A 15,588-nucleotide genomic window follows, 5' to 3' on the forward strand; every position below is an offset into this window, starting at 1 on the left:
TGTTTAGTCTGTGTGGAAGCACAAATCACTGCGCAATGTCATCACTCTGCCCGGATCTGGATTTCATTAGGAGCCACATGATCGGCCCTGGCTGCTGCCGGGGGCTGGCCGCGCTCCCCCGGAGGAACTGCGCAGGATGCGGGGCGGGGGTCGGGGCGCGGGGCTGAATGGGCCCCTTGTCTGCAGCAGAGGAGCCGCAGCCGCTTCACTGGGGCGGGGGTTTTGTCTCCCCGAGGGGCTTGGAAACCCCGAAAATATCCTGAGGGGAAGGGAGTGCAGCCTGCAGCTGTCCCCTGCTCAGTTGGTGACTGCATGGGCACAGCAAGGGGGACCCCAGGACCCACGAGCTGGGGTCCTTGTCCCTGCCCAAAGTCAGGCTGCTGACACAGAGGGGCATGGATGCCAACTGGGCAGCCCCAGCCAAGGGATAGAAGGGGCTGGCTCCAGGCTGCTGCAACCCCTGCATACGGTCATATCCTTTACATCTCTTGCCTCCCATGGATCCTTTACATCCCATTGCAATCCTTACACCTCGTTGCACTCTCTGAATCCCTTGCAGCCTCCTTGCACATGCATTCTTTATAGTCTGCTGCAGCCCTTCCTGCATCCTTTATATCCCTTACATCCCTTGCATCCTTTTCAGCTCATTGAATCCCTTTTATCCTGCTGCCAGCTTTGTGTCCCCTGCAGCCTGCTGTATCTCTTGCATCCCGTACATCCTTTGCACTCACTCCTCGCTGCCTGTGGCCCCTGTGCACAACTCCCAGCCAAGCCCACACACTTCTGTCTCATCCCAGCTCATTCTTGGTTATGAAGCCCTGTGCAGTGACCTGGGAGCACTTGCACCAGCCAGCCGGAAGCCTCTGCAGCAGGTCCAGGGGAAGCAGTCCTTCCCCTTGCCCAGGCTCCCCAGGCAGGGTGTTGTCCATGGGGTGATATAGACCTGCCACCTCATGTCAAACAGACCTGACACCCTTCTCTCTGCAGGTGGCAAAGACATGAGATGCTCCTGGGCTGCTGAGCCACAATCCACATGAATTTGCCCTGGATGAGCTTCCATGTCCTATCCCAGGAATGACGTGCAGTCAGGACACATGGGTGCAGCATCTCCTCTGTGTCCCCATGGAACTTGGCCCAGACAACCAAAGCCTGGACATGTTTTCCAACATGTTTCCAATGATGTCCACTGCCCTTCCAGCTCAGTAGCCCTTGCTCTCCTGGCTACACCAGCAGCCAACTGGGAAGGGAGCGTGGAGGCTTCATCCGGCACCACCAAGAGCCAGTGACCACCTCGATCCAGGTCTTATTTTAGCTGCAGCTCAGGGGTGAAATTCCCGTTCAGATATTCAGTTCCAGAGGCCAGAGCAGGGGAAACACTTTTACTCTGCAGTGTTTAAATTGGAATAAATCCGGTGAGCCTGAGGCTGATGCTCTGGCAGTCCCAGCAATGCCCTCCCCTCGCCTGGGGGATGAGGTGAGGGCCCACACAAGGTTAAAGTGTGAAAAAGGAGGGGGCAAGGCTGGGGACAGGTGGCAAAGCCATTGTGGTGGGTGACCACTCAGCCAGTGCAGGGTGCAGTCAGAGGCCTGCTGCTGAAGCCCCTGCTCCAGAGGGCTGGTGCAGAAGGGTCCAAAGAGGAGTTGGAGGAGACTTGAGGAAAACATCCAAGCCAAGCTGGCTGAGGAGAGACACATCCAGCCTTAAGGAGAGGACCCTCCCAGACCTGGCCCTGCAGGGGTGTTGCTGCTCCAGGAGCACCCTGGCTCCAGTCCCGGTTCAGGTGCCAGCCAGGGACTAACTGCAAGCACCATGGCTTGGGCTGAGCTGCCATCCAGTCACCGGCTCTGGCCATCTCAGTCCACACCAATGCCATGGAGAGCAGAGCCACTGCTGGGATCCTCACCAGCTCTCAGCCCAAGAACCAGATGATGCTGACCTGTCCCTGACTCCACAGTAAAGGCAGTAAAGCCATGTTTGGTGCAGAACTGGTGGTGCATTGGCCTCTTCCAGTGACAGCTGGCTGCCTGGTGACACCACACTCACCAAAGGTTGGGGGGGCCGGCTCTGAAGTGGTGACTCAGAGCCATGGTGATGTGGCAGCTCTCCCAGGGACTCCAGGCTTGGACAGATACCTCCTGCAGGAGGGTGTGTGCTCAGGGTTCTCTGCAGGACTATTCCGCATGGCAATATGCCCCCATGCACCATGCTTCACAGACACCCCACTCCTGCTGTATTTCTTGTCCCCCTGCTTCTTCCCAGCCTCTTCTGCACCAGCAGCATGAGGAAAGCCCTGCAGCTGGTTTGGGGGCTCAAGAAGCAGCAGCAGGACAAGATCAGCCACAGATTCCTCTGTGCCAAGGTAAGGAACATCCCACTCTCCCAGTGCAGAGGTCCCATGGCCATATGCACCCAAATATAGCCTCATCGTGCCCAGCAGGAAGAGTCCCATTGAGCTCTTCCCCAGCCTCCCTCACTCCATGGTGGGGGTATCAGGGTGAGGAAGGACAGAGGAGCTTTCTCAGCTCTGTCTGTCCCTCCATAGTTCAATCCAGGCTCAGTTAAGGCTCTTCCTGGGCATCACAACCCAACTGCAGGATTGTTTCTGCTCTCAGGCCCCTGGGTCCAGCTGCTGTTTTTTCATCCTGGCTGCTGGCATGTTCTGGGCAGCTCAGGAAGGACCTGTACTTCCTCCACCCATGCTGTGTCACCTGAGCTGCTTGTGGCACCACTGCAAACACTGTTAGCTGGTCAGGGACTACCCCACCTCAACCAGAACCCACCCCCCAGGAGCCTCCTGCACATCCCAACATATCCTGATGTGTTCCCTGCCTGGACATACAGAGCATGGGACACCCCAGGTCACCGTACTCTCCAGCCCCAGTCCCTATGTGTGCCACCCACCCACGTCCCCTACACTCCCAGACCCAGCCTAGGGCTGCAGATTGTCCCCAACAGGTGACCCATATGCAATCCAGCTCACTGAGCTCCTTCCTCCAACCCAAACCCCGTGTCCCTCTGTCCCTATGGCACTCATGCAGGTCCCAGCAGAGCACCCTGTCCCAGCTCTATCCCCACAGTGAGCTCACCCTGCATCCCCACCAGCATCCTGGCCCAGCAAAGATCCCAGTGCAAAGCACAGCCAGGTACCTCATGGAGCACACACCAGCTCAGATTCCTGCCCCAGGACCCCCAAAATCCCAGCTTTGGCATCACCAGCCCTGCAGGCTGCAGAGGCAGCACCCAGAGCTGCCGGGCTAATGAGAAGTGCATGGGACTCACATCTGGTAGCGATTGAGCCGGGAGGAGCACTGGGGAGGGAGGAAGTGCAGATTTCCTGCAGCACAAAGGAAGGGAGAGGAATGTCCGTGGCAGAGCAGAGGCCCTGGCTGCCCCCTCCCTCCACCTTCACAGGCATGCACAGGCACCAGATCGTGCTTGCCTTTGCTGGCACTGCTGGAGAGTGCCCCTGGGCATGTGCCCTCCTCTTCCCTGGGCTGAGCCTCTCAGCTGTCCGGCTGCCCCCCTTTCCACCCACAGGCATGCACGGGCACCCCACAGCCACTGTCCACAGCCATGGCCATGCACTGCCAGAGCCTCCTGCATGGCCTCCTCCCTCCAGCCTGCTGCTACGCAGGGTTCCCACAGCAGACACTCCCAGGCTTGAAAGCCCCTTGAAACAGCCTTGGGAAGGGAGCAGAAGCCCAGTGAGCCATGAGAGCAGCGAAGTCAAGGCCGGGGCTGCACTGTGCCATGCCCACGAGGCTGTGACACTTGGAAAGGACAAGGCAGGTAGCATTTATGTCCTCACCAGTGCAGGCAGCCATGTCAGGGGAGGCAGCTGGTCTGGTCGTGTTTCAGGTGAAGCCTTGGCAACCATACCTGAGTGTCACTGGTTGCCAACAGAGCTTATCAAAGGTGTGAATGGCAGGTAGGAGTGGGATTTTGGATTGTGCTGCTGGGAGAATTCCCTGGGACAGCAAAACTGTGTGACAGCAGGTGGCACACAGAGGGGGATATTTAGCAAAAGCTGCCATCAAATCTTCATGGAGGAGCATGGCAAAGTGTTGGGGACGCTTTCATCCTGATCCAGGTTATTGCCCCAGCCGGAGCTGGGCAGGACAGCTCATAGCTCTGCATTAAAGGATCCTCTTTTCCCATCACCCAGCAGCTCAGCAGAGGCTGCAGCACTCAACCTCTGGCTGCTCCAGCACAGCAAAACCTCGTGGTGGTTCCTGAGGAAATCATTCCATGGAGGTGTTGCTACCAGGTTGGGGGAAGGACGGGCAGGGGACAGGCTGGACAGATGGACACGACAGGGTAATAAGGTCTAAGCAGCCCAGAGGTAGAGAGATCTGCAGTCAGCCCACTCGAAGCCTCTCCAGCACTTGGGATTTGGGGATCCTTTAATGGAAATTTGAGGCATTAAACTGGCGGGAAAAAGTAATATCTATTCAGGGATGTTTTCAGGATACCCCATTTTGCTGGAGATACTCTGTGTTCTCTCACATGGCCATTTCCTGTCCTCTCAAGCAGCAGCGCAGCTTCTGTAGGCTTTGAAGTCCTATTATATCCAGTATTTTAAAGGTATTTTTAACCCATTTCAATGAATCTTTCCTAATGCAAGACAGGAACCTTTTCCTGTGCTCTGCTGCCATGACTGCACAGCTCATCCTGCTCCAATTCTCATCACCCACACCCCAGCACCCACGGGAAGCACCCATGACCATCTCAGCACGTAACAATGTGTATTCAGGGGTTGGAAGGGATCTGGGCAGCCGTGCGGCCTCGTCCTTCCTAGGGCACCCACAAACATTGCCCAGCATGACTCTGGCGCAGTGTTCATAGACAATGTTCCCCACTTCACAGGCTGGAATTACTTCAGACAGTGCAATCCCACCAGTGCCGGTGACACACCACATTTTTGGCCGTGGTTGAAGTTATCCTGTCACCCACTTTTGACTCATCCACTCCAAAGAGGACAAATTACGTCTGAAATGCTTCTGATAAAGTAATTTAAAACATCTGTAGCTGCTTCCAAGCCGGAGCAGCGGGACACTCCGAGATTCCCGCCCGTGCATCCCATGGGATGGGCTGGAGTGGAACCGCCTGGAAATCTCCGGCCGGGGCTCGGGGGGCCGGGCGTAGGGGTCCCGGGGCAGGCGGGGGCGGTGGCCGGTGCTGCCGCCGCGCTACCGGGAGCGGCACGGACCGGGGATGTGCGGGAACGGCGAGCGGGAGCGCCGGAACGCGGCGGGGAAACGGGCGGGGTCAGCGAGGGGGCGTGGCAGCGGGGCGGCAAATGGGCTGGGCCACGGGGAGGGGTCTGGGCCACGGGGAGGGGTCTGGGCCGGGATTGGCAGCTCCTGGGGGCGCGGCTGTGAAGGCTGGAGGGGCGAGGCCTGCGCGGTTCGGGGGCGGGGCGGGGCGATGAAGGTGCTCGGGGGCGTGGGGCGGGCCCGCGCATGCGCAAGTTCCGGCAGGAGGGTGAGGCCGCCCGCGGCCCTGCGCAGGCGCAGATCGGAGGAGGACGGTGAGGGAGCGGCGCGGGGGTAATGGCGCGGTCTGGAGGGTTCGAGGTGGCCGAGCAGCAGCAGGTGGTGCTGTCCCGGCAGCAGGAGCGGCATTACCGGCTGCTGGCCGAGCTCCAGGCGCTTGTCAAGGCGCTGCCCAGGTGAGTGCAGCCCGAGGGGGGCCACAGGCCGCTGCCGATGCCGGCGCTGACCCGGTGTGTGCCCGCAGCGCCTGCCAACAGCGCCTCTCGTACACGACGTTGTCCGAGCTGGCGCTGGCGCTGCTGGACGGGACCGTGTTCGAGATCGTGCAGGGGCTGCTGGAGATCCAGCACCTCACCGAGAAGAACCTGTACAGCCAGCGGCGGCAGCTGCACAGCGAGCACCGCGGTACCGGAGGCACCGGGGGGGTAGTCCCAGGCCACTGGGGGGACCGGAGAGGGGAGCACTGGGGCGAGGGGCACAAGGGTGGCCGTTCTGGAGCACTGGGGGGACACAGGGAGTGGACAGCTCAGGAGAAATGGGGGTAGTACTGCAGGGAAGTGATGGGGACGCTGCGGGGGGAGATGGGCCTGGGGTATCTCTGTGGTAGGGAGGAGATTCGGGGGGTACTGAGGGTGGGACGTTGTGGGGGCGGTGGGGGGGCACCAGGGAGACAGATTGGGGGGGCAGTGGGGGCTTGGGGGTGGCACTGGGGAACGAGGGGGTGAGTTGTGTGGGGACTGGGGGGGACAGTGAGGGGGTGGGAGGTGACATTGAGGGGGCAGATTGTGAGACAGTGGAGGACACTGGGGGTGACACTAGAGGGCACTGGGGGTCTGCGGTGGGGACACTGGGGGGCTGGGGATGACGCTGAGAGGGGCAGGATGGGGGGGCTTTGGGGGTGGCACTGGAAAGGCAGCTTTGGGGGGCCCTGGGGGTGGGTTGTGAGGGCACCAGGGAGCTGTGGGAAGGGCACTCGGGGGAGGGAGGGATGGAACTGATGGCACTGGGAGCACCTGGCAGTAGTGTGCCCTCCTGAGCGCCCCCCGTGCCCATGGCAGGGCTGAAGCAGGAGCTGTTCCACCGGCACAAGGAGGCCCAGCAGTGCTGCAGGCCCCACAACCTCCCACTGCTCCGTGCAGCCCAGCAGCGTGAGATGGAGGTGAGGGGGGCTGGGCTGGAGATGGAGGTGAGGGGGGGGGGGTCGGGTGCAGAGCTGTGTCTCTTCCCAGGGCTCTCACAGCCCCATTGCTGCAGGAGCATTGCAGCATCTCCAAAGGGTTTGGCTATTCCTGCCCTGCAGCCTCGGGAGACACCAGCTGTCCTGGCTGGCCTTGCTAGCACAGACCTAGGTTCCCCACCCCAGTCTAGAGGCCTTCTCCTCCTGCTTTACTTTTTGTCTCCCCAAGGTAGGGGCCCAGGCTCTTGCCACCCCAGGTGTGTTCTGTGAATTTTGGAAGCTCAGGAGCCTTCTCCAAAGGCAATGCTGTCCACAGTACTTTAATGATCCATCATTATGGTGGGCTGAAGCCTCTATAGGATAGGAAGCAAGTGATAGAAAATGTGCAGAAGGCACCTGAGATCTACCATAATATTGTAACAAGTCAAAAGCAGAAAATACTCAAAAGAATCACATTTTACTGAGTAGCACTGATAAGGAGGAAACACCTCGAGTTTCATAATTATAGTAATAGTTTCTGAGAGCATCCCAAGGCATTTTGAGAAGATTCAGTCCCAAAGGACTTTTCTGTCACCTGTTGGTGATAGATAGAGGCAGTTTTATAATGTAAGAAAATGGCAAGTAGCAGATTAATATAATCCGTGGAGTTGAAATGTGGGGGGAAGTTACTTTGGTCCACATTAGGCGAACGAGAACTGTTTTCTGCCTTGGCCCATGACAAGCACCATGTGAGCACAAGCTCACTGTTGGATCCTTTGGTGTTTCCACGTTCCTCATGTCCGTCAAGGTGACTAAAGCCAGGCTGGACCTCTGGTACCTGTCCCTGTTACTTTTGTCTCTGAGTAATTTAGACTTGCAGCAGTAATATCTACTGCCTCTCTTAAATGCTTCCAGTATTTCATTAAATTGCTCAAATATGTCTCACTTCTCTTTGTCTTATATGCTGTGCAACTTCCTCCCACTTCCTCCTACCTGCCCTCTGCCTTTCTTCTGTTTTCCTCTCCCAGGTGTTAATAGAGTCACTTTTTCCCTTCTTTATCCTCTGACAATTCTGCCATAGAGCACTTTGGGAACAGATTGATCATCTCAGTTATATCTGATATGTGTCTAATTGGAGCTGTGCTCTGTGGTTAAAGGTTTCCATGACCACCTCCCTCGAGACAGCTTGGGATTGGGCTCCCAGGACAGGTAATACAAGGTGTAGGTTTTGGATGTTTGGCTTCTCTGTGGAACCCATGGCATTTAGAAAAGCTTAGCCCATCATACAGGGTCCGTGGCCACCAGGGCTGAAGCAAAACCTGTGTTTAAGCCTCAGATCTGTCCAAGATACGGCACTTTTCTCTAACCTGGAATTAGATGCCGACACTAAACAATGTGAGGCACTTAAATTTGGGGGGTTTTTTCAAGCCCAAAGAAAGTCATTCCTCCAGCACAGTAAGTGAAGGAGACAATGGCACACTGAGGTGGGTGGGAGGAAGGAAAATCTGCGGAATGGGGATTTCAATCTGTTGTATCTCCCACAAAGAGCATGAACCCCTGGACTGAAGAAAGTGTGAGGACAGAGCTTGCGTAGGTTCATTCCTCAGCATCCTGTGGTGAAGGAGCAGTCATCCCTCTGCCTTGCCTTCTCTTGGGGCTGGAGTTGAGTTTCTTCCCATTTATTGCCATGAGATCCTGCCCTGAATGTTTTCTCTGAAGCAGCTTTTGTATGGTCACCTTCTAGTGGATCCAAGTTCTGCATCCTCCTTAATTGCAGATGGTTCTGTGAAGGTTTCTCACTGTGACATGCTAATTGTGGGCTCTACATCCAGGAGAGGTTCCAAGAGGTAGCTCCTGCCCCATGTGAGTGATAACTGCTCTTTGTTAGGTCACACATTTTGCAGAGAGCCGTGGATACCCTTGCTGCAGACAGACCTCAGCCTGTGCCCAGACTGTTCATGGCCAAGAGATCTGTCACACAAATTCTGAATTTTCACCAGGAATTGTGGCAGGGTGGAGGCCTTCATCTCCCCCTAAGGGCTTTTTAACCACCAGCCACTGCTGTAGGGAATCCTGGGGTTTGTGACTTCTGCCTTTCTGTGCAGTGGGGATAGTTTAACCACGTGGATGTTTCCAGCTGAACATGTGCCTGTGTTCTCTGTTACAAAGGGACAGCCTTGCACGAATGAAACATTGAAACTTGTGGCTTTCCAGAGATTCACAGAATAAGCTGAGTTGGAAGAAACCTACAAGCATCATCCAGTCCAACTCCCGGCCCTGCACAGGCACCCCAACAATCAACCCCACCCTGGGCATCCCTGGCAGCGCTGTCCAAACGCTCCTGGAGCTCTGGCAGCCTCGGGGCCGTGCCCATTCCCTGGGGAGCCTGGGCAGTGCCCAGCAGCCTCTGGGGAAAGGACCTTTTCCCTGATCTCCAGCCTGACCTCCCCTGACACAACTTTGAGCCATTCCCACGGGTCCTATCACTGGTCACCACAGAGAACAGATCAATGTCTGCCTTTCCTCTTCCCCTTCCAAGGAAGTTGTAATTTCAGTAAGTCTCCCCTCAGTCTCGTTTTCTCCAGCTGAACAGACCAGGTGTCCTCAGCTGTTCCTCATATGGCTTCCCCTCAAAGCCCTTCACCATGTTCATTGCCCTCCTTTGGATGCTCTCTAATGGCTTATTTGTTTCTTATTTCTTGCAGGAGAAGCACAGAATCATGGAATGGTTTGGGTTGGAAGGGACCTTAAAATTCATCCAGTCCCACACCCTGCCATAGGTGGGGACACCTGCCACTATCCCAGGTTGCTCCAAACCCCATCCAGCCTGGCCTTGGACACTTCCAGGGATGGGACAGCCTCAGCTTCTCTGGACAATCTTTGTCAGTGTGTCACCATCCTCACAGGGAAGAATTCCCTCTTAACATCTAATCTAATCCTGCCCTCTCCATTTGAAGGCATTCCTGCTTGTCCTGTCACTCTATCCCTTGTCCCAAGTCCCTTTCTTGCTCTCTTGGAGCCCCTTTAGGCACTGGAAGGGGCTCTGAGGTCGCACAGGGGCTTCAGCCCTTGGAGCATCTCTGTGGCCTCCTCTGGACTGGCTCCAGCAGCTCCACGTCCTTCCCGTGCTGGGCTGCCAGAGCTGGAGCCAGCTCTGCAGGTGGGGTTGCACCTGAGCAGAAGGGCAGAATCCACCCCCTCACTCTGCTGCCCACCCTAGGAAAATGAGCCTGTCATTGTGTTTTGATGGGATTTGATGATTCCTGGTGTTCCCTGTGGCTTGCAGAGGAAGTCTGCTGCTCAGTGCAGCCTGGTGGGGGTGTATCACTTCTGCACACATGGAGCTCTTTACTTCAGCTGTACTCTGCTTGTGCCCTGCAATCCTGCTCTCTGCTCCCACTCTTGATTTCCAGCGTGCCTTTGGCACCCATAAGTTTGCTGGGCTCCATTTCTTCTCTGGAGGCAGCACAGAGGCTATCTGCTGAAGGTTGAGCAGATGTTGGTGAGGCAGGAGTGGCCATGTCCTCCTGGTTGAGGCTATTCTGGCAAGGTCCTTCTTTCATAATGTTCTCAGTCTGTCAAAAATAGAGCCCCAGCGTTCAGATCTTTTCACAAATAAATAGGATCTGTGTGGGGTTTACAGCTGCAGTTCCATATTAGTGTCCAGGGAGGCATCTTGATGAGCTTCAGTGGCCTGTGTTATTCCTCCAAGGCTTCCTTCAGCCTCACCTGAGAGGGGCATGTAGTTCTTGGGCCAAGCACAGCCATAGCTCAGGTGGTAACTCATCAGAGAAAGTGATTCAGACACTGATCAGTTCTTCATGGTCTTTTCTGGCCTCCAAACACTCGGAGAGCAGGCTGTTCCCATGACTTCCCTGCATTTTCTTGAGTGATAGCTTTGCAGGTGGAGGTGTTAAGACCTGGGGCTGTGCTGGTTGCCCACTGCTATCCTTGGACTCATCAGGAGAGATTCAGAGCCTGCTCTTGGGTTCCAGTAAAAGTTGTAGAGATGAGAAAAAGCCAGGAAGAAGGCAGATATTTCACTTTCACATTGGCTGTTCTGTTTTCCAGGCCATGGAGCAACAGATCCGAGAGGAACAGCGAATGATGGATGAAAAGATAGTCTTGGAATTGGACCAAAAAGTAATCGACCAGCAGAGCACCCTGGAGAAGGCTGGGGTGTCTGGCTTCTACATCACCACCAACCCTCAGGTTGGTGTTCGGGCACAGCAGGCGAGGTGTTTGGACAAGAGCTTGGAGTGACAGGACAAGGGAATGGCTTCCCACTGCCAAAAGGCAGGGATAGATGGGATACCGGGATATTGGGAGGGAATTGTTCCCTGGGAGGGTGCTGAGGCCCTGGCACAGGGTGCCCAGAGAAGCTGTGGCTGCCCCTGGATCCCTGGCAGTGTCCAAGGCCAGGCTGGACGGGGCTTGGAGCAGCCTGGGATGGTGGAAGGTGTCCCTGCCCATGGCAGGGGTGGGAATGGATGACCTTTAAAAATCCCTTCCAACCCAAACCATTCCATGATTGTTTGACAGTACTCTTGGGTTAGTATCTTTAATTTTTTAAAAAATATCACTGTAGATAAATTGGGGATGGCTGTGTCAGACAGAACAATCCATCCTTTGCCTCCCAGCTGGTGGGTGGTGTCCACTGGACAGACCTTGTACTCAGTTCATAACCCAGGTACCACTTGGCAGCATTCCCAGCTTCCTGCAGTATTTTTTTCCATTGTGGAGGGAAGAAACACTGTGCCAAGAGCCTGCAGTCTTGTGACTCTCAAATGGATCTGAAAAGCACTAAAATAATTAATTTATTGCTTTTGTATTCAGCTTAGCTGTAAAAACTGCCTTCAAGACTGTTTATTAGGCACCTTGTTCATTCTTGCATGTGACTTGCTGGAGCTGATGATCTCAGGTTGTGATTAAAGAATTGTTCCTAGTTTCCCCAGTGCATTTGCTCTCAAAACATCTGAGGAGTCACCTGGGTTTGTCCACGTTGTCCTTATGCCACTGCAGGAACGAAAAAACTGAAAATTCCCAAGTCCTGTTCTAAAGCCATACAAGTTTGCAGGGAACACAGAGACAGGCTGTTCTTAACTCTGTTTTTTCAGCTGATTAAATGTCACTTTGATAAAGACCTACTGCTGAGAAAAGGCGGCTTAAATGAAGCTTAACAGGCATTTTCTAACACCCACCCACACGACTCCCAGTTGTGGAGCCTTGAACAAGCCTCTCATTTTTTCAGTGCTGCTATTCCGGCTGTATAATGCGGGGAGCCCCTTCTCTCCCTCCTGCCCTGCCCTTTATGTTGTTTTTGTAAGTAATAACCCTTACCAGGGTTCCTGTTTGCTGGGTTTGTGTATGTTTGCCTTCAGGACAAGTGCCAAGCCTGACCCGGATCTTGGCTTGTGCCTGTGAGTGCCACCAAGAAATCCCTGCTGGAATCTGTTCATGCAGTTCCTATCAGCTGATGTGTTTCCCCCCAGTCTGTATGAAATGCTTCCTTGTTCAGGGGATATATTTTTACAGAAACAGATTTTTATTTCCATAGCTCCGTGTCTGCAGGGCTGAGTCACAGACCTACACTTGCGAATTAGTGGCTCCACCATGTTGTCTCTGAGCTAAACATAACTAAAGAACGAGCAGATGGCAAAGGAACCATGAGCTGATGTTGGTGTCTCCATTTGGTTGTGGTCCTGGAAAAGGGAGTTTTCCAGGAATGAGGAATGAAATGCCTGCAGGGAATTTGATGCACCAGCACAGCCATGTGTTGCACCTGCCTTGGATCCCACTTAGAGGGTTCCCAAAGCAATTCCTCCTCTTCTGGCCCTTCTGTGCTGGGAAGGGGTCGGGGAGTTGGAGATGCTGTGGAGGATGTGGGGAGGGGCCCGGAGAACCTCCTCTGGGGCTGCTGCCCCTCCTCAGCCTGCAGAACTGGCCAGCCCTCATAGCCCCTACCACGTTTATCATGGTCAAGAAAGACCGTCTCTGGATCCTTAAGGAATCCTCAAGCACTGGGATTCCTAAGACAGCCCCAGTTTGCAGCAGGTCTGCTAAGATACTACTGCTCTGTGTTTTAGAGAAACACTTAAACACAATGAAGCCTTTGGATTTTAGTTGCCTGGTTGATTTTTTTTTTTTTAATTCCCTAAGAGCAAGTAGCTCTTGAGGAGGTGGTACAGGCCAGTCGTTCCTGCAGCAGGGAATGGGATCATCTCCTTGCACAAACGTCTCTCTCCCTTTACAGGAGCTGACTTTACAGATGAATTTGCTGGAGCTGATTCGGAAGCTGCAGCAGAAGGAAGCTGAGGCTGAGAAGACTTCTTCCTGAAAGAGCAAATCTGCTGTTCATTTCCCAGAGTTTTTCCTCAGACTTTCCTCTAAACAACAGACTGTCCATGCATTTGCTTTTTATTGTGTCAGGAAGAAGCTACAGGAGTAGAAGAAATTGCTGAGGCACTTCAATTAGAGCTGGGGCAGGCAGAGCTCAGTGCAGCCAGGGGGTGCTTGGGAGCCTGGGGGATGGCTCTCTGGCTCAGCTGGGAGCTGATGGAGCATGGTCACCTGCCAGGAATGTCCTGCAGCTGTGCTGAAGCCATCACTGAGCCAAGGCTGGGCTGAGTACTGAGGCAGCACACTGAGCTCTGCTGTGTGAGGGTGACCTTATGTTTAGATTACATAACTGGGGGGGGGCGGAAATTCCAAGGATATTTCTGTGTGTTGTTGAGGCAGAAACAACCTCTTAGGCAGACCCTTCCCAGAGTCTCCTCCAGGCTGGTACCAGCATTAGCTATATTAGTTTATCTGTATGCTGGCCAGCATTGTCTGTATTAAAGGAGGATTTCAGAGCTCAGCCCAGAGTTACTGGACTGGTGTTTTTAGTGTTCCCACTGACTCAGAAAGCAGAGCTTTTGTTTTGTTCTTTTAAACCAGTTTCCAAATTAAGAGAAATAAAACACTCTACTCTCCTTTCTGAGGCTGCAGCTTTCTGAATGCCAGTGGTTGTGTTTGTCCTGTCCTCAGTTGCTGAGTGTGGGGCTTATGGTGCATTAGATGGAAGCTGGGGAGGAACCTGGAGTGTTTCTGAGACCTTTCAGGGTGTTGGAAGAACTTGTGGGTGGCCTTATGGTGCAGAGAGCTGGTCCTGGAGGAGACAAACAAGATCAGAGCTACAAGGACCAATAATGACGTTTTTGGAAATTCAGGGCTGAGGCCTCCTCCCATTTCCGTCATGTGTGGGTGTTCCCTCCCCATGAGGGTGATGCTGTTGAGGTTCAGCAGCTGGAGACAAGACCTACTGCTTGTGTGGGGTCTTCACCTCCTGGATGAAAATCCCTGTCTGGAAGGCAGGCTGGTGTGGGACCTGCACCACTGCAGTGTCCCCACAGACCTCCTGGAACTGTGTTGCCCCTGGACCCTCACGTGGGAGGTCTGTGCTACACTGCTGAGAAATGGTGATGGGCAAGGTGGGCAACATTCCCCCCTGGAGACACCTTCATTCTCCTGGGAGGACACAGGGTAGTCACTGGTGCAGACCGGGTGAAGTCAGCATCTGTGTTCGGGTTTGTGACCAGAGCTATTGGCAAGGAAATTGCTGCCTGAGGTGAGGATGAGGAAGGCAGGGGTGAACAATGGGTTCTGTGGCAGGAAAGGATGCCCAGATGCTGGGGGCCACACTGCCTCCTAGAAGCTCCCCTTTCCTCTGCACAAGAGCTCTGGAATGGCTGGAGCAGCAGCAGAGTGAGGGTGTGGCTGGAGGAACTGGGATTGAGGTTACTGCTGGTGGGTTCAGCCTCACTGCGCTGCCCTGTGGGGCAAGGAATGGAGCCCACCTTGGTCCAGAGCCCTGCGTGATCCAGAATTGCTGCTGTGTCTCCAAGGAGAGCTGGTGCCAGGAATTATGGGAGCTGTTCTGGCACTGCCATGACAACAGCAGCTCTTGGGCTTCCTGCTTCCACCATCTGTTTGTAGTTGGCTCTGCCAGGCAGCTGATCAGATCCAAGCTGAAGTTTTCCATTCCTGTTGTCTTTTTTGGGTTTCAGAAAGGCCAAGGTGGAGAGCTGCAGGGGGTCAGATGGGGATAGCTGGTGGGAAAGGTTACCCTAAGGGAGCAAAACCCCTGGGATGGCTTGTGATCAGGTCAGCAGGATTTCACCAGAGGAACACTTGCTCAGCCCCCTGAAACTGGACAGTACAACGTGGAGGATACTGCTATTTTTTCCAAGCAAGTGTCATTGTGTCACCAGAGGGTGACACTATCCCACAGCGTTGCCCCCGCCACTGCAGCTGTGGTACTGGCGGTAACACGGGGCAGACCTGGTGAGAGCGACCCAAAGGGGCTAGAAATTCTGCTGGGCTTTGGCTGTCTCAGCTCCTTGGTTCAGTGTCCTGTGCCGCCCCCAAACTCTGAACCAGTGTCCCAGGAACATGTGTTTGGCTTCAGCCATCCACAGAGCTGGACTGAAAAGAGCTGGACTGCCCAGAGCTCCATATGTGCCAGAAGTGACATGGAGAGGGGATACAACCCAAGGATCAAGTTCCCTGTTCAGGTGCAAGGTGACTGACGTGAGAGCTGTGGCTCCATGCCAGCCCCATGTTCACCCAGGAGCTGGTGAAAGGTGAGTGATGGGTGGCAGGAAGGGAGAAGTCCTGTTTTCTCCTTCCTTTTCCTATATTTTGGGCTGTTGAGGAGGAGAGCGTGGTCCCCTCCACATAAGGAGGTCGATTCAGTGTGGATAAAGGTGAATGTGTTCAGGTGGGAGTCCTCAAGTGTTGCACAGTGGGCTCTGAGTTGTGGGTGCAACTTGAGGGTGACGTTTGGGGTAATGACTGGTGGGTCCATGAAAATGTCAGCTTAAGTGCTCGATGCCATCAGAAAATTAGATGAATCATGAGAAGGGGATCAGAGAAGAAAATGAAAAACATGTTGC

General features: G+C 54.5%; 1 protein-coding gene across 1 annotated transcript; it reads left to right on the forward strand.

The window, feature by feature from the left end:
• Positions 1-5,491: 5,491 nt before the first annotated feature.
• On the forward strand, positions 5,492-13,511 carry LOC121662583 (protein DGCR6). The gene is made up of 5 exons (XM_042023873.1): positions 5,492-5,672; positions 5,741-5,901; positions 6,555-6,655; positions 10,724-10,864; positions 12,906-13,511. The coding sequence occupies exons 1-5, from the start codon at positions 5,554-5,556 to the stop codon at positions 12,987-12,989; spliced, it is 606 nt and encodes a 201-aa protein (XP_041879807.1). The 5' UTR covers positions 5,492-5,553; the 3' UTR covers positions 12,990-13,511.
• Positions 13,512-15,588: the final 2,077 nt, after the last annotated feature.

Source organism: Corvus kubaryi, unplaced genomic scaffold (genome assembly GCF_017639235.1).
Source record: "Corvus kubaryi isolate FWS band 111438036 unplaced genomic scaffold, C.kubaryi_AGA036_p1.0 127, whole genome shotgun sequence".
In the NCBI taxonomy this organism is placed as follows: domain Eukaryota; kingdom Metazoa; phylum Chordata; class Aves; order Passeriformes; family Corvidae; genus Corvus; species Corvus kubaryi.